Source organism: Cetorhinus maximus, chromosome 12, assembly GCF_964194155.1.
Source record: "Cetorhinus maximus chromosome 12, sCetMax3.hap1.1, whole genome shotgun sequence".
Taxonomy (NCBI): Eukaryota; Metazoa; Chordata; class Chondrichthyes; order Lamniformes; family Cetorhinidae; genus Cetorhinus; species Cetorhinus maximus.
Genome location: NC_135890.1, coordinates 73,679,493 through 73,706,053, shown reverse-complemented (window position 1 = coordinate 73,706,053; position 26,561 = coordinate 73,679,493). Strand labels below are relative to the sequence as shown.

The following is a 26,561-nucleotide window of genomic DNA, read 5'->3' as shown; positions in this document are numbered from 1 at the left end:
TTGGCAATCTCTCCTCCACCTATCACTGGCCTTCTATCCAGCTCTACCTGTCCCACCCCCCTTAAACAGCTTATATTTCGCCTCATTTCTATTTCTCTTTAGTTCTGATGAAGAGTCATACGGACTCGAAACGTTAACTCTGTCTTCCTCTCCGCAGATGCTGTCTGACTTGCTGAGTTTTTCCAGCCAATTTTGTTTTTGTCTTGGAAAGTGTCAGATAATGATTCCTATCTTTTGCAGAATTTTACCTGACCAGCTCCAGTTCACCCTTCAAACTTGTTTTGAGTCTCGCAGTAAAATAAGTGATTTATTTGAAACTGCAAATGGTTAATGGCTCCCAATCCACAATAAAATGGTAATAACTATTTTTCACTGATTAGTCCTGCCAGCTTCAACCTCTTAGTATATAATTCCTTGAATTGACATTTTGAACGTCTAAATTTTTTCGACTAAAGTGGTCTATGCCACTTCAAACCTTATTGTGAATTGTTATGGTAAAGCAGCTGAAATAATGACAGAGAACAAATCCCATTGCTCCTCTTTGTACTGAAGCCTTCACTGATTCATGGCATATCTAGTACTAAACCATTATCTCCCTGCTCCTGTCATTTCACTCTTGTTGAACTGTAACCTCATTTGTCTGGGGACAAGGAGCAAAAGAAAACCAAGAAGGCCAGTCTTTTTCACAATCTCATGTTCTCTCTTGCACTCCATTTCTGTTCGCCCAATGTTAGTACTTTTCTGTGACTGAAGAGACCTTGGGAAAGCAGTATTCAAGCAGAGATCCCCAACCTCTTGTGAAACTCCTCAAAAGTCAGCTTCTCTTACATTAAAAGTGTAGTATGCCTGCAGTTGACAGCACATACCTGCCATCAGGGGCATAACCACCTAGCTGCTTCTAACCAAAGTAAAGCACACCATATGTTCAATTAAACTCCACTCTCCTCCCCACCACTGTACTTTACTTCATGAGAACACCATCTATTGTACCAGTGTAACATTTTTGTTTCTTACACCAGCCATGCTTTGTGGTCACGCACTCATCCCAGTATCAGAGGGTTTTAGGTTTGCTCCTGAACCTTTAGCACAGAATCCAATCTGACATACTGAGGGAGCGCTGTGCTATCTTTCAGATAAGACGTTAAGCTAAGGCTTCATCCGCTTGTTCAGGTGAGCATAAAAGAATGACACTATTTCAAAGGAAGAGCAGGGGAGTTCTCCATGGTGCCTTAGACAATATTCATCCCTCAACCAACATCTAACACAGATTATCTGGTCATTGTCACATTGCTGTATGTAGGATCCTGCTGTGTACAAAATGTCTGCCACATTTCCTACATTACAATGTGACTCCATTTCAAAAAGTACTTGATTAGCTGTAAAGCACTTATGGACATCCAAGGTCATGAAAGCCACTAAATAAGCTAAGTTCTCATTAAGTGAGCATTTTGGTTGGTAGAATAAGAAGCAACATGATCTAAATCCCATAATTTTAAAGTGGGTGCAGGAACTACAAGAACTGGGGTTTTTTATCTACACATTTTTGAAGATAGGACAAATTGGGAAGGCTGCTAAAAAAACAAATTGAGATCATTGGCTTTGTAATTGGAGGTATGGAATGCAAAAGAAACTTATGCTAATCTTTTATAGAACACTGGTTATGCCCCTACTGGAGTATTGTGGGCACCATGTCTGAGGAAGGGTGTCAAGGCCTTAGAGAGGTTTCTGAGGAAACTGGTACTTCAGTTGCATGGAGAGACTGGATAAACTGGTGTTGCTCTTCTTGGAGCAGAGAGGTTAAGGAGAGATTTAACAGGTGTTCAAAACCATGAAGGGCAAGTAAGGAGTAATTTTTCAGTGGCAGAAGATATAGTTATTGGTGAACTCAGATTTTCGATACAAAAACAAAAATAGCTGGAAAAACTCAGCAGGTCTGACAGCATCTGCAGAGAGGAATACAGTTTAATGTTTCGGGTCGGTATGACTCTTCATCAGAACTGTTCTGATGAAGAGTCATACAGACTCGAAATGTTAACTGTATTCCTCTCCGCAGATGCTGTCAGACCTGCTGAGTTTTTCCAGCTATTTTTGTTTTTGTTTCAGATTTCCAGCATCCGCAGTATTTTCCTTTTATCATATTTTCGATAATTGGCAAAAGGAGTAGAGATGAGATGAGCAGAATTTTTTTTAAATGAAACTAAGTGCTACGATCTGGAGTGCACTGCTTGAATGAGCGATGGAAGCAGGTTCAGTTAGAACTTTCAAAAGAGAATTGGATAAGTACTGGAAGGTGAATTATTTACATGGCTATTGAGAAAGAGCAGGGGACTGGGTCTAATTGAACAGTCCTTTCAAAGATCTGGTATGTGCTGAATGGCGACCTCCTGTACCGTAAGATTCTATGCTTGTGCACTAATTTTTAGAAGCTAAAACTGGTTGATGTGAGTTGATGAGATACAAGGAGCCAGTAATATACAGCAACCGGATTTCACTTGAAATACTGAATGTTCTGCAAGGTCTGTTTGACAATGACTTAACCAGCAAGGTTTGCAGATCTTCCTATTGTTACGCTGTTGCCGTTCTACTTTTTAAAGTTGCAATCTTTGTTTCTGTCCAAGCAAAACTCATATCAAATGGAAAGCAGCTGTTCCTCATGGCACAAGCCCAAGACCTTCAGTTGAGGGTCTGTGATTTTAGTTCTGATTTATTTCCCTCCTGTTATTTTGAAATCTTGGCTATTTTGAAATCTTGGGCAATGAAACACAGTGCCTGGAGAATAATTCTGACCTAGGTCGACCTGTTATCCTTACATCAATGTTGGGTATATTAATGAATACTATGCTAAGCGGCAGGTTGCATAGGAGCACGAGTAGTCCATTCAGCTGATCAAGTCTGTACCATAATTCAATTAGATAATGGCTGATCAGCATCTTAACCCCATCTGTCCACCTTTGTTACGTAACTCTTAGTACCCCTGCCTAACAAAAATCTGTTAATCTCAGTTTTGAAATTTTCCAATTTACCCTTGCACAACAGTTTTTGGAGGAGAGAGTTCTAGATTTCTACTACCCTTTATGTGAAAAAGTGCTTTTTGACAACACCCTTGAATGACTTAGCTCTAATTTTAAGGTTCTTCCCCCTTGTTCTTGATTCTCCCACCAGAACAAATATCTGTATGTTAGAGGAGTGCCTGTATAATAACAGCTAAATAAATAATAGTCAGTACAGATCTGAGATGGATATGTTGCTTTCTGACTCTCCTTCAAAATTTTCGAGGATGTAAAGTAGATAATGGAAGCTTGTATGACTTTGTTCATTTGGTCTTTCAGAATGTCCTCTGAAAGCCCCACATGAATGAGTACTACTTAAATTACAAGTCATGGAAATTGAGGGACAAACATGTCGTTGGATCAGAAATAGGAAACAAATAGTACTCCTGGAGACGTTGGGCGGATTGGACCTATAGAGCTGGAACTGTTTCGAGTGGAGTCTTAATTGGATGGGAGCCAAAATGTCAGCTTCCTGCTGGCAGGTTGAAAGTTGGTTATTAATTTGGTGGCGGACTGATTGCGTTTCCCATGCTCCCAACCGCAAGCAGCAGGAACTTACTTTTAATACATTAGCATGACAAGCATAGTCATTAGAACATAAATTAGCCAGATTAATTTAATCTTTCCAATTAAGTCTGCAGCAAATAAATGCCTTCAAATTCATGACTGGTTAAAGGCAGCATGCAGCGGGTGAGGTAGTCTTCCTGATGGATTTGGACTGAGTAGGAGCCACTTATCTTGTACGGGCAGCTTTGTTGAGCCTGGATGAGGAAGCATTGATGCATTGAGATCGGGTGATGGCTGTGAAAGAGGAATGGGGCATGCCTGACCATAGGAGGGAGGGAGGGAGCTGACTGTGAAAGAGGAATCAGGGTGTGGCTGACCGAGAAAGGGAGGGAGGTGGCAACCCTGTTAAGGCTTATGGGGCCAGAGGGAGGAAGCTGGAGTGCACAGGGAAAGTCAATGCCTACAGACAGGAGGTCAAGCATTGTGGGGAGATGAAGAGCAACAGAGGGCAGGTCAGTGGTGAGGTCCTGGGAGTCGAGGATAACAGATGGCAAGGGAGGGTCGAGGATGGCGGATGGCAAGTTGAAAGTAATGGGGTGCGGTTCTGGTGTGTTGGGGGCTGAACAATGGTGACAGGCAGGCAACTCTAGTGTGAATATTAGCTGGTCAAGGCTGATGGATGGTGGGTTGAGGGTGACAGAGGGAAGATCAGAGGTAACTGAGGGAGGGTGTAGGGCGATGACTTCCAGCTCCAGGGTCACTGTGCACGTGTCCAAAGACATGGCTTGGACAACACAAAGAGGTCTCTGGATTACAGGTTGAAGATGAAGTTATCCATGGTGGGGCACTGAGAAAATCCAGCTGAGAAAGGCTTTCAGTCTCTCAATATGCCGCTTGTGTGTGACCACTGCAAATGAATCCTGCAGGTGTGTGCATTCCAGGGAGCTCTCATGACTTTTGCATCCTTACTCATTCTCAAGGTGCCACAACTATTGGCTCCTCTTCAGCAGCTGCAGGGGTGCCTCCTGGTGATCGGGGATATCCACAGATGACCTGGCTTATGATGCTCTGCAGAGCCCACAAAGCCCAGCAGAGGAGAGCTATGATGCAGTCCATGCCTCAATAAAGGCAATAATAGAACAGACCATCAGACTACTGAAGATGAAGTTCCACTGCCTGGACTGCGCAGGTGGAGAACTGCAATACCTGCCACAGGGTGTCTCCAGGATCATTGTAGCCTGCTATGCAGGCAAGGAGATAGAGGATCCGGGTGTCATCTCAGACGAGGAAGAAGGGGAAGAACCTGATGTCCTTGAGGGAGTGCAAAGCATGGATCCAGCGGCAGGTGTCAGGGTGATGGATTGATGTGCCAGATTCCAGCCACAGAGAAGCCCTTGCAAAATCTCAATCTCCTCACGAAATGTTACTGTGGAAATGCCAGCAAACCTGGCACACCCCTCCCAAACCAACCTATCGGCCTGTGACCTCTGACACCGAGAAGAGAAAATGCTGCAGGTCCATTTACGTGATTCTGTCAAATCCACACACACTTCTGAAATGCAAGGAATTTGCCCATGATTCAATGACACTTGCTCCAAACTCTGGCAAAGCCTTGCTAAGAACTCTATCTGTGTATCTGCAATACGTGGAATGCTTTAGCTGTAGATATTGACGAGGCAGCAGCTTGTAATGGATGATAAGCTGGGTTCCAAACCCCTGAACCAATGATGGGTGACAAACATAGAAAATTGCACATATGAAGAGACTCAGATGCCATTAGTTCCAAGGCCCCATGATAAATAGTGTTTCCATAACCCATCACTGATAGCCAGTGGGGTGCCACTCCCCTTTTTTTCATTGACTGGGCCAGTATTTATTGCCCATCCCTAGTTGCCCTTGAGAAGGGGTGTGGTGAGCTGCCTTCTTGAACCACTGCAGTCCATGTGGTGTAGGACACCAACAGAGCTGTTAGGAAGGGAGTTCTAGTGATAGTGAAGGAATGGCGATATACTTCCAAGTCAGGATGGTGAGTGGCTTGGAGGGGAAGTTGCAGATGGTCGTGCCCCCACGTGTCTACTGCCCTTGTCCATCTAGATGTTAGTGATCGTAGGTTTGGAAGGTGCAGTCGAAGGAGGCTTGCTGAATTCCTGCAGTGCATCTTGTGGATGGTACACACTGCTGCTACTGTGTGTCAGTGGTGAAGGGAGTGAATGTTTGTGGATGTGGTGCCAATCAAGCAGGCTGCTCTGTCCTGGATGGGGTCCAGCTTCATGAGTGTTGTGGGAGCTGCACTCATCCAGGCAAGTGGGGAGTATTCCATCACACTCCTGACATGTGCCTTGTAGATGGTGGACAGGCTTTGGGGAGTCAGGAGGTGAGTTACTTGTCACACTATTCCTAGCCTCTGACCAGCTCCTGTAGCCACAGTATTTATATGGGTAGTCCAGTTCAGTTTCTGGTCAATGGCAACCCCCAGGATGTTGATAGTGGGGGATTCAGTGATGGTAATGCCGTTGAGCATCAAGAGGAGTTGGTTGGATTCTCTCTTGTTGGAGATGCTCATTGCCTGCGACTTGTGTGTCGTGAATGTTACTTGCCACCTATCAGCCCAAGTCTGGATGTTGTCCAGACCTTGCTGCATTTGGACATGGACTGCTTCAGTATCTGAGGAGTTGTGAATGGTGCTGAACATTGTGCAATCATCAGCAAACATCCCCACTTCTGACCTTATGATGGAAGGAAGGTCATTGATGAAGCAGCTGAAGATGGTTGGGCTGAGGATACTACCCTGAGGAACTCCTGCAGTGATGTCCTGGAACTGAGATGACTGACCTCCAGCAACCACAACGATCTTCCTTTGTGGTAGGTATGACTCCAACCAGTGGAGAGTTTTCCCCCTGATACCCATTGACTCTAGGTTTGCTCGGGCTCCTTGATGTGACACTCAGTCAAATGCTGCCTTGATGTTAAGGGCAGTCATTCTCACCTCACCTCTGGAATTCAGCTCCTTTGTCCATGTTTGAACCAAGGCTGTAATAAGGAGCTGAGTGGCCGTGGCAGAACTCAAACTGGGCATCAGTGAGCAGGTTATTGCTAAGCAAGTTCCGCTTGATAGCACTGTTGATGACCCCTTCCATTACTTTACTGATGATGGAGAGTAGACTGATGGAGCGGTAATTGGCTGAGTTTGATTTGTCCTGGTTTTTGTGTACAGGATATACCTGGGCAATTTTCCATCTAGCCAGGTAGGTGCCAGTGTTGTAGCTGTACTGGAACACTTTGACCTGGGGCGCAACAAGCTCTGGAGCACGTCTTCAGAACTATTGCCAGAATATTATCAGAGCCCATAACCTTTGCAGTATCCAGTGCCTTCAGCTGTTTCTCGATATCACGTGGAGTGAATCAAATTGGCTAAAGACTGGCATCTGTGGAACAGATGGGACCTCTGGAGTAGGCTGAGGTGGATCATCCACTCGGCACTTTTGGCTGAAAATTGTAGCAAATGCTTCACCCTTATCTTTTGCACTGATGTGCTGGGCTCCCTCAACATTGAGGATGGGGATATTTCTGGAGCCACCTCCTCCAGTGAGTTGTTCAATTGTCCACCACCATTCGTGGCAGGACTGCAGAGCTTAGATCTGATCCTTTGGTTGTGAGATTGCTTAGTTCTGTCTATCACTTGCTGCTTATGCTGTTTGGCACAAAAGTAGCCCTGTGTTATAACTTCACCAGGTTGACACCTCATTTTTAGCTATGCCTGATTCTGCTCCTGGCCTGCCTTCCTGCACTCTTAATTGAACCAGGCTTGATCCCCTGGCTTGATGGTAATGGTAGAGTGGGGATATGTCGGGCCATAAGAGTACAGATTGTGTTCGAGCACAATGCTGCTGCTGATGGCCCACAGCACCTCATGGATGCCCAGTCTTGAGTTTCTAGATCTGTTTGAAGCCCACATCCCGTAAAAATGAATATTAAAAAAAAAAATTCAGCCCACATGTTCCATCTGATACTGAGGCTTGGAATCCAAACTCCTGTCTGTCATACTTCTCGACTCACACGTTTACATTACTTGATGCCCTTATGCTTGCCACTTTGCAGTAACGACACCATAGCAATTACCCTTGCAAAGAGCAGGAGGTCGTTGACCCTCTTACAGCACAGGACCCAGCCTCATTTGCAGACCGGAATAGCTGCTACCCTCCACTGCCCCTCCTGCTGCCATTGCTAGAAAACAAGACTTCCTGCCGTTCTTAGACAGCCTGGAGGAGAGTGTGCAGGGGGGCATTGCTAAACCATGTGGCCACTCAACTACGCTGGGACATTGTGGGTGATGGGGGTTTGGTGGTAGAAACTCCTGGTATCTGGGAGAAGGGGGACAGGTCAGAAGTGGAGGGTTGCAGCAGTTCCAGGGGTTGAAGGAGGTGATAGAACAGAAGGAAGGTGGAGTGGCAGCAGTTTCAGTGAAAACAAACTCACAAACAGCCAGACTGGTGCTGCTGGATTGCAGGGAGTGGATGCCTGTCCGGGTGCCGTTTAAGTAAGATACCTGGACCTTCACCCAAGTGAGGTAACGACTTGGCTAATGACTCCCTGCCCATCTCTGCTGCATGATTGACCAGGCTCCTCACCTCTGCATACCCAATTGGCAGGCCACCACATGGTTGCATGTGGCCAGCCGTTCTGCCCCCAAGCGAAAGTGGAGCCCTGGGGTCAGGACACTCGACATAAGAAGATGATTCCGCCTGTTGTGTAAGACTCGGAAAGAGATGCTGAATGGAGTAGCACAGGAGTCAGTGCTTGAACCCTTATTTCTTACATTTCTGTATTTAAATAAAACATTGCCTTGTAAATTTGCAGAAAGCCATTAAATAGGCTGTGCAGGGAGATAGAGGATGCTTTACGGCTTTGCAGAATGAATTCTGTTATGCAAATTGGCAAAGCAGGTGGCAAGTGAAACTTTATTGCACATTGGAAGAAAGCTGAGCAACAAGGATATATAATGAAATGAGTAGAATTTGGACAAAGAAGCTTTGAAAGGGACATGAGACTTGATACTTTCAATACCAAGGAAATGTGCAATAGCAAACAGAAAATTGGAATATGCAACCAGAATACAGGTGTACATGCCTGCAGCCATTATACTGAAACTTTACAATAAATTAGTCAGACTTCAGTTGGAATACTGCATGCATTTAGATTGCCACATTTGAAAAAGAACATACTTGAAATGGAAAATTCCCAGATTATAGCAACAAGAATGATAACGATCCAACGATAAAGGATATGAGCAAAAATGAGAAAAACCTGAGCTTTACAAACTGAAGAATGTTACTCATTGAGGGGTATGTGATGTTATATGATGAACCCAGGATTCGTTCTTAAGTCTGTCAGGCTAGTATAGCCAGATGGTATAAATTCATACAAGTGAAAAGAAAATTTAAATCTTAGTAAATATATTTACTCAGTATTATGGCATTTGGAATAATCTACCAGCTAAGGCAGTAGAAACAAGCACATTAGGGGAGGGCTCGGGATGTAGTTAAATGCTAGGCTGTGAGAGTTGGAATATTGGATGACCTTCTTTGACTTCTGCTTGTGTTCTTATAAGATTGTGGTTAGTTGGACCACTTCGGTCCCTTTGTTTCACCACGGGAACGGGAAGAGGACAATATATAGCCTAATGCACACTCTGTAGTATATTAGATGGAGAATAGCTCACTAGCTAGTGTATTGTAAAATAATGGGCCACATTTTGTGGTCAATAGTGAATGAGCGGTGCTGCATTACACTTATATTTGCCTGTAGACATTCCATGGGATTTTGAAATACAGCTTCTAACTATCCAAAAAAGCAGAACCCTCCATGCAGCATCTGAGACCTTTGTGACCGGGATAAATAACTCTATGCCTACTTAAAAAATCAGATTGAAGAATTGTTAATGAGCAGCACAGAGGCTGAACCAGAAAGTGTCATTGTAAATCAGGTGTAGAAAGCAAACTCAGGGGAAAGAAAGATTGGATTTAGAGAGAGTGAGAAATAAGAGGCTGAAAGAAAAAGTAAAATAATTAAATTTTATTTTTTAAAACCCTCAATATTTAAAACATAAAGGAATGCAATTCTACACCTGTTAAAGTTAATCTTCAGGCTAAAAGTGATTGTTTAGCAATAATTAAGACTTTTTTGCGTCATTAAAAGGATGCCCACACTGGAATTGTCAAGCCCTAACATTTTCTGGGGAGTTTAGTTCATAAATATCGGTTAGGTACAGCAACTTCATGCTGTTCTATGTATTTCAACGTTGGGTCTCTTGGTGAGATACCATTATTGTTTAACTTTTAGAGGATCAGGGCATCTCAGACAGCAGCTTCCTGATTTGCACAATTAACTGCAGGTGCGCAGTTGCTGTCCAATTTACACATTAATAACAGTGAGTGCTGTTAACCTTACCATTCTTTCTACAGCAAAATTTTGGCCAAAAATAATAAATCTAGGAGGTTATAAGCTCAGTTACAATGATCCAAACCTCACTGTTCGTTATCTCCTTGTTAACACATGTTTTAATTATAAAAGCAAAATACTGTGGATGCTGGAAACCTGAAACAAAAACAGAAAATGCTGGAAAAACTCAGCAGGTCTAGCAGCATCTGTGGAGAGAGAAACAGAGTTAATGTTTCGAGTCTGTATGACTCTTCTTCAGAGCTGGTCTGTTTTAATTATAACTGGAATGAGCATGTTTATTCAGTTTTGAGTGCTTGGCTTTTGCAGGTACTATATTTTAACCAAAAGTCATCCATGAGCAAAACTACAGGATATGAGCTGGAATGCTCTTACACCATGACGGTTGGTGGCCCTGCCAACGTGAGCAAAAGATATTCCCACATATCCTCGCGCATTCCTCTCCAATTGAGAAAATATCTTTTATTTTTGATGTGAATGCTGGAAGGGTTAGAGGCATATTAGTGACTCTGGCTGAGTTAGTTCCCATGAGGATGCTGTAATTGTGCAGCAGAAAGGAGGCAGATAGTGCGGAAGTATTTTAGAAAGATATTTGAGGAACTAGGTGATTGAAAGCAATCAGATTTGAAAACCAACCAGATTGACTGCAGAGTCTGCAGCTGGAAAATCAGAATGGAGTTGATTCTTTGTTGCAGGCTCAGTAATCAATGATGAGACTTGACGATCAGGCCTGTTGTGGGAGGGAAAGAGCAGGGAGGGCATTGAGATTTTCCCCACTTGGTTCCAAAAAACCCTGCAAGTCAACAGCCTAATGGAGGGTTGGTCAACCTTTCAAAGCTCAAGTGAGAAAGCAAATTGCACACAGGCAAAGAGCTGCAGGTTTGAAATATGCTGATATTTTGACTGTAAACTACAAATTTACCAGCCTGAAAAATGTAAATTTAGTTAATCAATGTAACTTCGCCTTTTGTTTCAAATTGTTTACTTAAAATCTGAATTGTATTCTTCGATGTCTCTTTATTTTGTCTCCTTTTTCATTCTTCTCTCTCTCAGTCTCTCGTTCCTGTCTCTTTTGCTCTTTTCCCCCCTCTGACTTTTCCCTCTTTCCTGGCCTCTCCTACGTTTGCTCCTTTCTTGCCTCCCACATTCCCCTGAGTCTTCTCTTTTATCCCCTTGCCCCTGCTCCGATTTCTGGCATATGTTCCTCCTGTTCATCTGCTGTTTGCTGTAAAGGCTGGTTATGTACTACGTGTTTAGGCTGCTGGGGTTTCCCATGTGCTTCTTTGCTGGGCTTAGTGTAGAATTTGAAGTATTGCTCGCACAGTGAAACATACAACTATATAAATCATAGAATGGCAGAAAACAGTTTCAAGTTGGTTGGTCACCCTATTCTAACAACTGTGACACCTGACGGGCTCACCATATTCCTCCTCTCAACATTGTTCTGTCACAGTCTCTCTAATCTATCTTACTGTATTAATCCTTTTTCTTAAGCAGGTGCAGCAGGATGAGATGTGACTGCTAATTGCCCTCCTTACTGGGGTTAAAATTCTTAAACTATTTTTAAAAATTAAATACATGAGCAAAAATTCCTTTTCTGTTTATGTCATTTCATTTAATTGAAGTATAAACTTTCATTGATCTGTTTTGTCTGCAGGATCCATCCAATGTGGACAAGTTTAATGTTTCAAACTTTTTCCATGTCAAAAATGACCTGAAGGTTCCTGATCCAGGTAAGGAATCTCTCCAACTGATGGGCTTATACCTGATTGTTGTCTGTCACAGAAAATTTTTCACTATGGACACATTCCCTTAAATATGCAGTGGCCCTGACCTATGGTAGGGTATATACAGTAAAAATACAGGGATATGTGGCTTTATGGAACTTATTATAAAGCTACTGCTTCTATATTCTGACATTTAAAGAACGTTTCAATCGTTCATATATCTTTGAATGTCAAATAGTCTCACAACAGAAGTTCACAGAACTCAGGATTACCCCTGAGTGAGATAAACAAAATCGGAGCCGGAGTCCCTTGAGTTTGTTCCACTATTCAAAAAGATAATTGATAATCCTGTACTTCAACTCCACTTTCCTGTCCTATCCCTATGTCCCTTGATTTGCTTTGTGTCTAAAAATCGAGCAATCCAAATTGTACTTGACAAGTTACGACGGACAGAGGGATCTAAATGAGTTACTGGAGAATAGTTTAAGTTGCAGCAGAGTCTACTCCTCTGATGTTTGCCACACTTGGTTGAGCTAGTGTAGGAGAAGCAGGTCTTCATTAATGATAAGTTTGTGTAATTTGTTTCACAGAATAAAGTTATAATTATAAGACTTCAGCAATCTCCTTTAAAGATTTAGCTTATAAATAACACTTAACATAACTGGGATTTGAACTAAACTGGATGTTGATTGTTTGGTAACAAAAACCTCTCAGTTGAAGTGACCGTAAAGGCAGAGAAAAGAGTGAAATCACTGTTATTTGTGTTAGCAGAAATGGTGAAAGTATGCAAAGGAATTTTTTTTATTCATTCATTCAAGAAATGTGAGCCAGCATGTATTATCCACCCTAGTTGCCCTTGAGAAGGTGGCTGTGCCTTCTTGAACTGCTGCAGTCCATGTGGCGTAGGTACACCCACAGTGCTGTTAGGGAGGGAGTTCCAAGATTTTGACTCAGCGACAGTGAAGGAACGGCGATATATTTCCAAGTCAGGATGGTGAGTGGCTTGGAGGGGAACTGCCAGGTGGTGGTGTTCCCATGTATCTGCTGCTTTTGTCCTTCTAGATGATAGTGGCTATGGGTTTGGAAGGTGCTGTCTTAGGACCCTTGGTGAGTTTCTGCAGTGCATCTTGTAGATGGCACACACTGCTGCGTTGGTGGTGGAGGGAGTGTAAGTTTGTGGGTGGGGTGTCAATCAAGCGGGCTGCTTTGTCCTGGATGGTGTCAAGCTTCTTGAGTGTTGGTGCTGCACTCATCCAGGCAAGGGGAAAGTATTCCATCACACTCCTGACTTGTGCCTTGTAGATTGTGGATAGCCTTTGGGGAGTTCGGAGGTGAGTTGTTCACTGCAGGATTCCTAGCCTCTGGCTTGTTTTACGGTAGAGTATCAGGCAACCCAAGCTGATCCTTTCTGTTCTTAAGTAGGGCAAGTAATGTTACTGGAGGTAATAGGGGTATAACAGCACAGGATGAGGATGGAGCAAACCAGTTGGGATGGAGGAAGAGGGTGGTGAGTGTGTGTAGATGGGGAATTATAACCAGAAACACAAGTGTGATGAATAAAAGATAGAGATGGGTTGGGAACTTGGGAAGGATAGCCCTGGTGATGTATTTGTAGGTGGAGCAGGAGAATAGCTAAGGAAAGGATGCTTTTCCAAAACCTCAGTTAAAGCTATTGATTTAATTACATAAAATTGAGAAGACAAAAACATGCCATTCAGCCCAACTAATCCATGTTGGTGTTTCTCTTTTATACGAGCGGTTGTCCTAATCCTCTGTCCCCCTCTAACCCTTTATTCCTTTTTCTTTCAATCTATCTAGATATATAAAACACCTACTTTAAGCCTTCAAATCAAGCCAGTTCATGTATTCAGTTTGCTATTAACATAGGAATAAACATTTGCTGAGCCGACATTCCTGTGCTTCCTGTGAACTGAACTATCCATCGGCTCCCCTCAATGAGGGTTTCAACTGGTGCAAATAAAAATTAAATACAACCTGTAAATCCTGCTTAAAAATAATATTGAAGTGCATTTCTCTCCATCTCCATGAGCCATGGTGATCTGTGATTGGCAACTATGAGGTGCAATAGAATAACGTGATGTCATATCCTCCTAATTTGCTGTAGAAAAGCAATGAAGAGGCACAGAGAAAGGCCATCCATATTGGGGAATTTGCTGTATGATCATTTTCAGAGTCAAACACAGACTTTAACAATTCAATGGTACTTATTGTAATTAACTGGCCCAGCGGGGAGATAGTTATGGTGCAGAACACTTAACAGAAAAGTTTAAAGCATATGCAAAGTCTTTGCTGAAAATGAACCCTTATACACAGTAATTGTACTGAATGATTATGGATTTAGTGGAACTAATTTGATTTTAAATTTATTTAAGTTCGATTTCTTCTATAGAACAGTTTGCAAAGAGGTGCAATTTTTTAATGAAATGTAACATTAGTGGAATTAGATGTGAAATGTTTTAAAAATGTTGGGAATATCTGCAATTAATTGGGTGGAATGAAAACCATGGTTTGTCCGTACAGAGAACTAGACTTGATAGTATACTCCTAGGAAATTGAGGAGATTGAAGTTTTTTTCTAAATTAAAAATTAATTGTGATTGTGAGATTATAAATCTTGGATAGCATTTGGTTTATTCAAGCCCAACTGCTTGTAAACTAATCATTTAAAATTAAATGGCTTTGCATTTGAATGATCCAGGCACTATCTACAAAGCAGGTCATGTTGATATTTGTCAGTTTTTCTCTCTGAAGTGACGTGGTATTACAGGCGAGTAAATATCTGTATTAAAACAATCGGGGCCAAATCCATTCAACTTTCTTTCATGTAAAAGATCTCCTCTTGTGATAAGGTGTGCAATTTAAGTGACCAAAGATGTATATTTTTATGGACCTATTTATCAGCCCAATCAAGCCCAAGGGAAATGTTCTATAATTTTTGATAAATGGCCCATCAGTTTTATTATCTAGATCAAAAAATCTGTTCTGCAGAAGTATTTTAACTACAAAATTCCAGAATAAGGACACAGTTTAATATATTCTGAAAGTATGCAACCACATAGCAAGGCAAACTTCAGACCATGAACCCTCTCCTCCATCCTCACCCCTTTTTGATCCCCTTTTTTTCAAATATTTATTTTGAAATTTTTTATATATATATATTTTCCCACCTATTTTGATTATTATTATTTTTAAAATTTCTTTCCATTTTTTTCAGTGTTTTATCCCCAACTTTTAGCCTATTTTGATCATTTTTCCCCACACCATCCCCTCCCCCCATCCCACCCCACCCCCACTAGGGCCATCTGTCACATACTCATTCTGCTTTCTACTCTTAATGCCACCATTAGCACCTCCTTTAGCCAGCATCACCACCATCAACACTTCATCGACCTTTTGTTTATGACATCTTTTGCAATCTCTCCTTTGCCTCCACCGATCACTGGCCGCCTGTCCAGCTTCACCTGTCCCACCCCCCTTAAACAGTATATATTTCACCATATTTTAATTTCTCCTTAGTTCTGGACTCGAAACGTCAACTCTGTCTTTCTCTCCACAGATGCTATCAGACCTGCTGAGTTTTTCCAGCAATTTTTGTTTTTGTTTCATATTTCCAGCATCCACAGTATTTTGCCTTTAGCTAAACAGTGTGTCAGCCTGTGTAGTCAGAGACAGAAACTTAGCAGTCCTCTGAACCTGGTGGTCCAAATTGACTAAGACTTTTAAGTGAGCCTGACGTAGTCTTTATCATTAAAGATTCATAGGACCAGTCCTGGGCTCTTTGCTATATTGTGTTGATCAGGCCTAAACACAGGGTGGTTCGGGCAACAAACTTCTACCTTCTAGCAACTGACTGAAAGGGGGGTGGGGTACTTTGTGCTTGTCTATATTAATCAAGTAAAGGTGGAATTAAGCAACATAACTTAAATGCACTGCACTTTTACAATTGCATTTCATTTTCTGAATGCTTGTAGGCAGGTTGTGAGATCTGTAGTAATTATATTGTAATCTTAATATTGATCATCATGTTGAAGCATTTTCCCTAATTTCTGTGTATAAGTACACTTATCCATGCAAAACAGAAGGTTCAAGGCTTAAACTCTGTTCTGAGGTGAATTAATTAATTCAGTTGTACAGCCAAAGAACAGTGGGAGCTTGCTACAATATGCTTTAGCATCTCTGGATTAGGAGTGGGGAAAATCAGGTAGTGATCCTGGTTCCCATTATATGAAAACTTGACTTTGATGTCCTTCAAGATACAGTTAGCCATAGGCATTTTCAGCTCAGCTTCCAATGAGAAGAATGATTAATGTAACAGGGTGTTGGAGGACCACCACCATCTATGGAAGGATACAAAAATTGGATGGACCTAAAGGAAAACCAAGGATTCTTAGGGTTCCAGGCCTACAATGTATGGAGGAAGCATTTCATTCGAAGAATAAAGACCCTACAAGGCTGTTTTATTTATTACAAAGGGACAACAAACAGCTGTTTAGATTGGGATGACACTGAAGTGTTCCATCATTACTGAGTGTGAAGCCTAGTTATTTATTCAGAATAACCCAGCTGTTGAGTAATTGAACTTAATTATAACAATGAATTTTCCATAAATAAAATATTTCAATGAAAGAGGCTTTTTTGATAATCCAAAAGTTCAGGCAGCCCCAATTTCCCCACCGGTTTTCTGTGCAGTACACAAGAATGATGCTCATTTCCTAAAAGATTTCTCACTTGTCCCCTGTCTGTTTTCTAGATGAGGAGAAAGCAAAATCAGATCCATCGTACTATCTCAAAACCACCAGCATGGAACTGAGGGAGACCTTGAGTGAACTGTACAGAGACTATAAGGGCGATGAAATTCTGGCATCTATCATGAAAGAACCAGAAAAGAAAAGTGTGGATAAAATAAATGCGGTGAGTTCAAATATCGATGAATACATTAAGACTTTACATCTTTTGCCATGAAAAGACCACGTTAAATGAGAGAACCGACAGTTTTCTGCTCTTTGTAGAGTTTGAGGAGAATGTCAATGGATTACTGTTGAGGGAGAACTTGAATTGACAGATGTAGCTAATGTTTTAATGTGTTAACCTAATTAAGTAGAAAATAATGGATCTCTGTCATTTATTTTAAGGTTTCAGCTGGCTTCCATTTTAAGTATGTAAAATTAATGGATTCTCAAAAGTGATTAGACAATCAACTTAAGGGGTTCATGTCAAATAAACTGAAAGCAAAGTACTTTATTTTGATATTTAGATACTGCTTGAAAATCACTATAGACTGTAAGGTTTTTCTATGTCAAAGCTGTTATATTAAGGCAGGTTGTTGAGCATTTTTCAGTCTTTTAAATAATCAGTTCATTTTAGGTTGAGCATCAATGATTATGATGATGATCTCGAAAGTCTTTTTTAAGTTGGTGCATGTTGGGAGATCTTTTGCTACCAGCATGTGATGTAGTTTATTAAATTGACGCAGGTAAAACTTCAGTTGAAAGTCTGAAATAATATCAATGTTGGAAATGTACAGCATCTGAAATATAAATGAAAGTTCTGACCAGGTTGTCCAAAAGTTGAAATCTGCTGTTTCTCTTTGCAACTGCTGGCAGACCTGCTATGTATATCTGGTGTAAAATACCAAATTCCTGCCACAAGAAGATATCCCAAACAGTAAGTGCCAACTGCAACCCCTGGTACTAAATAGAGAATATTGTATGGGTAGCAGTGGAATGCAGAAATTATGGGCAGAATTTTGCCCTAGGTTGGCAGGTGGGTCCCACCGGCTCGGCGGTGGGCGGGCAGCCGAGCTCCACCACCGAAGTGGGCCCCGCCGCCATTTTAAGTGGGTGGGCCAATTAAGACCCGCCCAGCAGTCTGCCCAACGGGAAGCGCTATGCGCTTCCTGTGTGGGGGGGAGGTGGGATTCCCCAACTGTCAAAGTGCGCTGTTTCGCACATGCGTACGAAAGAGCACATTGCTCCCTGAGACTAAATGCTGTCTCAGAGAGATCAATGACAGTGCTTCAAAGGGTCAAAATAGAAAAATAAAAAAAATATTAACATGCCCCCCTCATGTGGCAATGTCACACGAGATGGGACATGTTAATAAATCTCACATAAAGTTTATTTAAGATTTTTAAAACGGACGTGAAACCTCATCCCGCCAGTGGATGAAGTTTCATGTTTTATCAGAAGCCCGCTGGGGCTCTTGGCCTGCCCGCCAGCCTTAAAGTTGGACAGGCAGGGCCTTTAATTACCTTAATTATCCTGTCAATGGCCTCAATTGGCCATTGACAGGTCGGCGGGTGGACAGCTGATTTCGCTGTCCGCCCGCCTTCCTGAGTATTTAAATTGGGCGGGATGACGTCGGGGGTTCCTCCTGACATCATCACGCGTTATTTTTCCGTTGGCGAGTGGGCCCCGCCCCCAAATCGCAGACGGGAAAATTCAGGCCTATGTGATTTCCTTGCCACTCCTCCGGTATTGAGTTTATCAGGAATGAAATGAATTCCATATTCCCCAGTTACCTGCTGAATGTTTTTATAAAATGCAGAACCAGCCACATGATTCCTTTTACTTTCCAATACAGTAATACAATCAATCCCCTTTGTAAGCCCTCTGTTGGCGTAGCATCGGCACTGTCATGCTGTGTGTCTGCTGCATAATGTTAGAAGTGAGAATCATAATATAAAAATAAAACCATATATGACTTGGATAGTTTTTCCAATCAATGTTTGTGTTTGAGATATGTAAACCATGAGAAGGTAAGCTGATCATCTCTCACCACTCAAGAGTTACTAGGAATACATTTTTCCGTCACAGATATGTATGGTCCATTTACGATCCATTTAAAGTAGTCACTTTAAGCTGTATTTCAGTAGTAATGCTTTTAGTAAAGTGATTGAGAGCAAGTGAAATAGATCTTTGAGAATTGCTGGATAGTTGGGGGACCCAGAGATGAGGAATCTGGTGTTACTGCTTGCTGCTTATTCCCTTTGTTAATGCATTGTAGATTAGTGGTGTGATAAATACAAACTGCTGAGAAGGACTGATATAGCACTGCCTTTTGACCCAACTCCAAAATGCAGCCATTTAAATTTATCCATATTAATTTCTAAGTGCAGTTCCTTCACCTGTCTAAAGTTGTTCAGATCATCATAAACACCATGAATCTTTCCTATGCAGATCACCTGGCAGCACTGGGCTGATATACTAGAAGTACCCTTCCCCAAATTGTTTTTAAATACTGGGCCAGAAATAATCCTGTGGAGCTCTACTGCTCACCACTTAAGGATATTATTCCAATGAGCATCAATATCTGCTTTCTGTTGCCGGACCAACTTTCAGTCCAGCAAGTGTTGGGTTCCTATGACATGGGTAAAAAAATCCAACCTCGCATGTTCAAAACTCTATTCTTATTGCTATTTCTTAAAAATGGATTTGCTGCTGAACTAAAAAAAAGATGGCTACTACAAGTCACGTGACCATAGGGTTGTCCCTTTGTTCTGGGAGCTACCATCAAGAGTTACAAGAGCAAAATAATTCTTCACTCAACTTGTGGAATCTCACACCTCATTGTACAGACCCCATGTAATCAACAAAAGCAGTGGAAGTGCAGGCGAACTGGCTCCTCTAACTGTAATTATCACAAAAGGGAGAGATTGAAACTCATTATATTGGAAGAGATCTAATAACCACCTGTCTCTGTCCTAAGGAGAAATAATGGAATTCTGGCCAGAAGCGCAGAAACTGATTGTTAAGCTGCAATTAGCCATTAATGGACCATGTCACATGATCCAAGCCTCTGGTGTTTTGGACAGTTTTAACATTACTACAGCTTTAGGCTCACAAGCCACCTGCTGTTTAACATCCAACTGGTGAAGCACCAAGGAGCAGCACTCCAGGCAGCAGAACCAACCCAATCTCTGTGTACCTACTTCACCTTGGAGTATCAGCTGTATGTATGTGCGTTTGTGTGTTTGGGTGGGATGGGGGGTGAAGTGGGAACTTGCAAACACTCCTACCCTGGGTTTTGAATGTGAAATAAACTAATCTTCTGAGTTAATTATAACGTAAGTTTCTTGCAGGTTATTAGTAAATTGGATCTCACAAACCAAGGATTTTGAGGAAACACGCCACTGCATATTTTAAAAATAATTCAAAACACCTTCTACTTACAGACAGGTGGTGAGAGGAAATAAGTACCGTTTGCCTGTCTCTCTCCTGTCCGTAACACAAGCAAAGTTGCTATCATATCCTTATCACCTTGAAAAGCCTCAAGCACAAAACTTTAGCAAAAGCTCACAAAGATCCAAGTTGATGTTATCTACTGTATACCTCTGATCATCAAATGCATTTATGTCTTCAAAGAATTCCAGCAGATTAGTACTCTGAGACTTATTGTTTCAAAAACCACATCACAAGCGTTTTTAGATGCTGTGTTATTTAATGAACATTGATTGCAACCAGTAAAGTGCAATCAAGCATTTTCTTCACTGGCAGTGTTGATTGACTGGTCTATAATTCTTTGATTTGCATCAAATAGTTGTTTTGAATAATTGGATTACATTAGTTAGTTCTCAAGTATAGCCCTGGTATGGAGTTTCATAAAAACATTTAATTAGTCCCTTGCCTCTAATTTGTCTCTATAAATGATCAGGTAGATGCTACCCCAGGAGCTGTTTGGCTTGATAGCTGGTACAAATTCTATTTGGTGCTTGACCTGGTCATCATTTAAATGGATAAAGGTGCTTCAGAAACTGTTTCATGTTCTCTAGCAGCTGTGGACCCTTCCAATCTTCACATTGCTGGTTCAATAAATATACAAACCTAGATGATTACAGTGTTCCAAGCAATTCAATGCACTGGTGCATGAGAGACTGTTATTGCCAAATGCATTTGCTGGTTAACCACAAGTTTATTGCTTTTATATCATTGGACCTGATGTTTTTTGCTAATGTAGCTTGACAAATTCCTGGAATTTTCTGCTGACCTCCATTTCTGGTTTGATGTCACACAGATCCGCAATGTCTTGCTTTCATATAGCCAGCACTGAAAGCTTTATCAAAACAGGCCCATATAGAAGAATGAGAGGTAATCTCATTGAAGCATACAAGATTCTGAAGGGGCTTGACAGAATTGACACTGAGAGGTTGTTTCCACTGGCTAGGAAACCTAGAACATGGAGGTGCAGTCTCAGGGTAAGGGGTTGATCACTCAGGACTGAGTTGAGGAGAAATTTCTTCACTCAAAGGGTTGTGAATCTTTGGAATTCTCTACCCCGCAGGGTTGTGGATGCTCCATCTTTGAACATGTTCAAGGCTGGGATGACAGTATTTTGATCTCTCAGGGCATTGAGGGATATGGGGAGTGGGCAGGGAAGTGGAGTTGAAGCCCAAGATCAGCCATGATTGTATTGAATGGTGGAATAGGCTCCATGGGCCGTAGGATCTTGTGTTCTTGTGCACTATAAATGAGCATGTGCAGTGTCAGAATGCCTGTGTATTAATGCAAGGAGTGTTAGGAATATGGTTGGGGACCTACAGATGCAAATTGCCACATTATGTTATGATATAGTGGCTGTAACGGAAACCGAGCTTAACATGAGTAGGAATGGGAGCTAAGAACTCCTAGCTACGATGTATTCAGGAGGGATAGGGAAGGAGAAAAGATAGGGAGTGGGAAGGAGAGGGTAAGAGTGCAGGTTAGTGACGAGGCTAATTGCTATCAAAAAGTGAAAGGAAGGGACAGAGTGTGTGAACGGCATATTGCACCAAAGAATCATATAAGAGTAGGAAAAATTGACAACAGGGCAAACTTAAAGGCTTTGTATCTGAATGCACGTAGCATTCAGAATAAAACTAATGAGTTAACAGTGCAAATAGAGATAAATTGGTATGATTTGGTGGCGATTACTGAGACGTGGTTACAGGGAGAACCGGTTTGGGAGTTGAATATCCAAGGATACTCAGTGTTTCGGAAGGATAGGCAGGAAGGAAAAGGAGGTGGTGTAGCTTTGTTAGTAAAGGAAGAGATCAGTGCTATAGTGAGGAATGATATAGGCACTGGAGAGCAAGACGTAGAGTCAGTCTGGGTAGAAATAAGAAATAGCAAGGGAAAGAAGTCCCTGGTGGGAGTAATCTATAGGTCCCCAAACATTAGTTTAGCAGTCGGGCAAGGTATAAACCAGGAAATACTGGGAGCATGTAAGAAAGGCATGGCAATAATCTTGGGTGATTTTAATATGCATATAGAATGGACCAATCAAATTGGCAAGGGTAGCCTTGAGGGAGAGTCCATAGAGTGTAGAGATTGTTTTTTGGAGCAGTTTGTTGTGGAACCAACCAGGGAGCAGGCTATTCTAGATTTGGTTTTATGTAATGAGATGGGATTAATTAATGATCTCATAGTAAAGGATCCTCTAGGGAAAAGTGATCATAGCATGCTAGAATTTCAAGTTCAGCTTGAGAGCGAGAAACTTGAGTCCCACACTAGTGTTCTGGAGTTAAACAAAGGTAACTACATAGGTATGAGGGCAGATTTGGCCCTAGTGGACTGGGCAGGAAGATTACAAGGTAGGACAGTTGATGAACAATGGCAGATATTTAAGGAGATATTCAATTCCTCCCAAGTAAAATATATCCCAATGAGGAAGAAAGATGGTCAGAGGGGTAAAAAGCATCCATGGCTAAGCAAGGAAGTTAAAGATAACTTAAAGGCAAAAACTAAGGCATACCATATTGCAAAGGTCAGTGGCAGGCTGGAAGATTGGGAAACTTTTAAAGATCAACAAAGGGTTACTAAAAAAATAATAAAAAGAGCAAAGGCAAATTATGAAAGGAAACTAGTGCAAAATGTAAAAACTGATAGCAAAAGCTTCTACAAGTATATAAAAGGAAGGAGAGTAGCTAAAGTGAATGTTGGTCCCTTGGAGGACGAGACTGGGGAGTTAATAGCGGGGAATGCAGAAATGGCAGAGATGCTTAATCAATATTTTGCCTCAGTTTTCACAGTGGAGGACACTAGTATCACCCCAATAGTAACAGGTAGTGCAGAGGATACGAGGAACTTAGAACAATCACCATCACTAGAGAAAAAGTACTGAGCAAACTATTGGGATTAAAGGGTGACAAGTCCCCAGGACCTGATGGCCTACATCCCAAAGTCTTAAAGGAAGTGGCAGCAGAGATAGTGGATGCATTGGCTATAATATTCCAAAATTCCCTGGATTCTGGAAAGGTTCCAGTGGATTGGAAAAACGCTAATATAACACCCTTATTCAAAAAGGTGGGGGGAGGCAGAAAGTAGGAAACTATAGACTAGTTAGTTTAACGTCTGTCGTTGAGAAATTGTTGGAATCCATTATTAAGGAAGTAGTAATGGGGCATTTGGAAAGTCAAAATGTAACCCATTAGAGTCAGCATGGTTTTATGAAGAGTAAATCGTGTTTGACTAATTTGCTATAGTTCTTTGAAGATGTGACAAGCAAAGTGGATAATGGGGATCCTGTAGATGTAGTATATCTGGACTTCTAGAAGCCCTTTGATAAGGTGCCGCACAAAAGATTAATACACAAGATAAGATCACACGGAGTTCGGGCTAATATATTAGCTTGGATAGAGGATTGGCTAACCAACAGAAAGCAGAGAGTCGGGATAAATGGGTCTTTTTCTGGATGGCAAGCTGTAATTAGTGGGGTGCCACAGGGTTTGGTCCTTGGGCCCCAACTATTTACAATCTATATTAATGACTTGGATTCAGGGATAGAAGGTACTATAGCTAAATTTGCAGATGACACCAAAATAGGTGGAAAAGTAAGTTGCAACGAAGAAATAAGAAATTTACAAATGGATATGGACAGGTTAGGTGAATGGGCCAAAATTTGGCAGATGGAGTTTAACGTGGATAAGTGTGAGGTTATCCATTTTGGTCGGAAGAATAAAAAGGCGACTTATTATTTAAATGGGGAGAAACTTCAGAATGCTTCAGTGCAGAGGGATCTGGGTGTCCTCGTGCATGAATTGCTGAAAGCTGGTATGCATGTACAGCAGGTAATAAGGAAGGCAAATGGAATTTTGGCATTTATTGCGAAAGGAATAGAGTATAAAAATAGGGAAATGTTGTTGCAACTGTACAAGGCATTGGTGAGACCGCACCTGGAGTACTGTACACAGTTTTGGTCCCCTTACTTGAGGAAGGATGTTGTTGCTCTGGAGGCGGTTCAGAGGAGGTTCACTAGATTGATTCCAGAGATGCGGGGCTTGTCTTATGAGGAGAGATTGAGCAGTTTAGGCCTATACTCGCTAGAGCTTAGAAGGATGAGAGGAGATCTAATTGAGGTATATAAGATGCTAAAGGGGATAGACAAAGTAGACGTGGAATGGATGTTTCCCCTTCTGGGGCATTCTAGAACGAGAGGCCATAGTTTTAGGCTAAAGGGTAGTAGATTTAAATCAGAGATGAGGAGGAATTACTTTTCTCAAAGGGTCTTGAATCTGTGGAATTCACTACCTCACAGTGCAGTGGATGCCGGGACGCTGAATAAATTTAAGGAGGAGATAGACAGATTTTTAATTAGTAATGGGTTGAAAGGTTATGGGGAGAAGGCAGGAAATTTGAGTTGAGGCTGAAATGAGATCAGCCATGATTGTAATGAATGGTGGGGTAGGCTCGAGGGGCCATTGCTTACTCCTGCTCCTAGTTCTTATGTTTTTATGTATGTTGATCAAAAGGTGTTATGGTTCTATTGAGGGGTAATAAACTCGAGGGTTCAAAGACGCTCAGTTTGGTTCGAGTTAAAGAACAGAAAAGGAACTGTTACATTTCTGTGGGTTTACTCTACATTCCCAAATAGTGATGAGGTGACAGAGGAGCAAATCTGTCTGCATATTCAGAGAACTTTAAAGACAATAGAGCAGTAAGGAGAAGCTATACAAGCTTATGAGGGAGAAGTGAATCAGTGGTTACAATGACAGATTTAGATGACGAAGTTTGGGAGGAGGTTCAAGTGGAGCATAAACACCACATAGATTGGTTGGGCTGAATGATCTATTTCTGTGCTGGACATCCTGAGTAATCCTATGTTATAGCAGGCGATTTCAATTTGCTTCATATAAACTGGAGAAAAAAAAGTAAAGGGCACAGAGGGTAAAGAATGCCTCAAATCTGTACAGGAGAACGTCCTTAATAAATATATTTTTTGCCCAATGAGAAATGAAGCAGTGCTGGATCTAGTTCTGGGAATGAAGTAGGGCAAGTAGAGAGCGTTGCTGTGGAGAATAACTGTTAGTAGTGACAATATGATTAGGGCTAAAGTACCTGTGGAATGGGAAAGAGTAAAAGATGAGAATACCCAACTAGAAAATAACCAATTTCAGTGATTTGAGAAGGGATCTGGCACAGACGGACTGAAAGCAGAGATTATCCAGGAAAACACTATCTGAGCAATGGCAGGCCTTGTGGGGGTGGGGCATCCAAAGCTGGAGAAATAGAGGTTAAAATAAAACAGAGGAATGAGGTTTAAAATAGTCAGATATAGAATATAATATAAAACCAAGTAGAATACAGAGATTGCAGGGGGAAATTGAAAAAGAATATAAGGGCAAAGAGTGCATATGAGGAAAAATTACATGGTAACTTAAAAGGGAGCCTAAAAATCGTTTATAAATGCAAAATGCAGAAGGATGATTAAAGGAATCGTGGGGCTGATTTGGGACTAAAAAGGAAATCTTGTGGAGCAGAGGACATGACTGAGGTACTTTGCAGCTATCTTTGCAAAAGAGGAGGATAAAATCAATGTTTCAGCATAGGAAAGGGAAGTAATAACATTGGCTAGGGTAAAAATAGAGAGAAAGGTACTAAGTAGGTTGGCATTATTGAAAGTTAACAAGTCAGATAGGATGCATCCTAAATTGCTGAGTGAAGCTTGGTTGTAGATGGTGGAAGCTATAACCACAATCTTGCTGCACACAACCAATGTTCCTTTTAAGATGCACACATGTTCAGCTGCGTGGCAATCTTAGAAGGCTTGCACAGTGCAACAAGTGGACTGATTACAGCAAAGAGAAATTTGAGGGAGCATTGGTGGCAGACTTCAGGGCATAAGTGAAATGGGCAGATGTATGGCAGATACAATTTAATGCTATTAAGTTTTAAATGATAGACTTGGCAAAAACAACATGTAGAGGAGGTATAAATTAAATGGTACAATTCTGAGGTAACTGCAGGAGCAGAGGAAGCTGGGGATGCATATTCATAAATCATTGAAGGTGGCAGGGCAAGCGAAGGTAGTTAAGAAATCGTATGACACACTTAGCTTTGTAAATAGAGGCATTGAATACAATAATTTATATAGATTTTTCTTTTCCCACCTACTTCCATTATTTTTAAATGTATTTCCATCCATTGTTTTATCTCTACCTTTTAACCTTTTTTGATTCCTTCATCTCACCCCACCCCGACTAGGGCTATCTGTACCTTGCTTGTCCTGCTTTCTACACTTAATTAGCACATTCCTTAGATAATATCACCACCTTCAACACCTCTTTGACCTTTTGTCTGTGACATCTTTTGGTTATCTCCACCTATCACTGGCCTTCTATCCAGCTCTACTTGTCCCACCCCCCCCCCTTAAACCAGCTTATATTTCACCCCTCTTCTATTTTTACTTAGTTCTGTTGAAGGGTCATTCGGACTCAAAACGTTAACTGTGTTCCTCTCCGCAGATGCTGCCAGACCTGCTGAGTTTTTCCAGGTATTTTTGTTTTTGTTATGTGGAGGGTTTGTTCTTCTTGGAGCAGAGAACGTTAA

The 26,561-nt window shown here is 41.6% G+C and overlaps 1 protein-coding gene across 1 annotated transcript in view; it reads left to right on the top strand.

Annotated features, from left to right (window-relative positions):
• ppil2 (peptidylprolyl isomerase (cyclophilin)-like 2) overlaps positions 1–26,561 on the top strand; it is a 406,540-nt gene that overhangs the window by 143,120 nt on the left and 236,859 nt on the right. The window contains exons 9-10 of the mRNA XM_078553895.1: positions 11,671–11,746; positions 16,511–16,671. Of these exons, the coding sequence (XP_078410021.1) occupies positions 11,671–11,746; positions 16,511–16,671 (237 nt within the window). The remainder of the gene's footprint in view (positions 1–11,670; positions 11,747–16,510; positions 16,672–26,561) is intronic.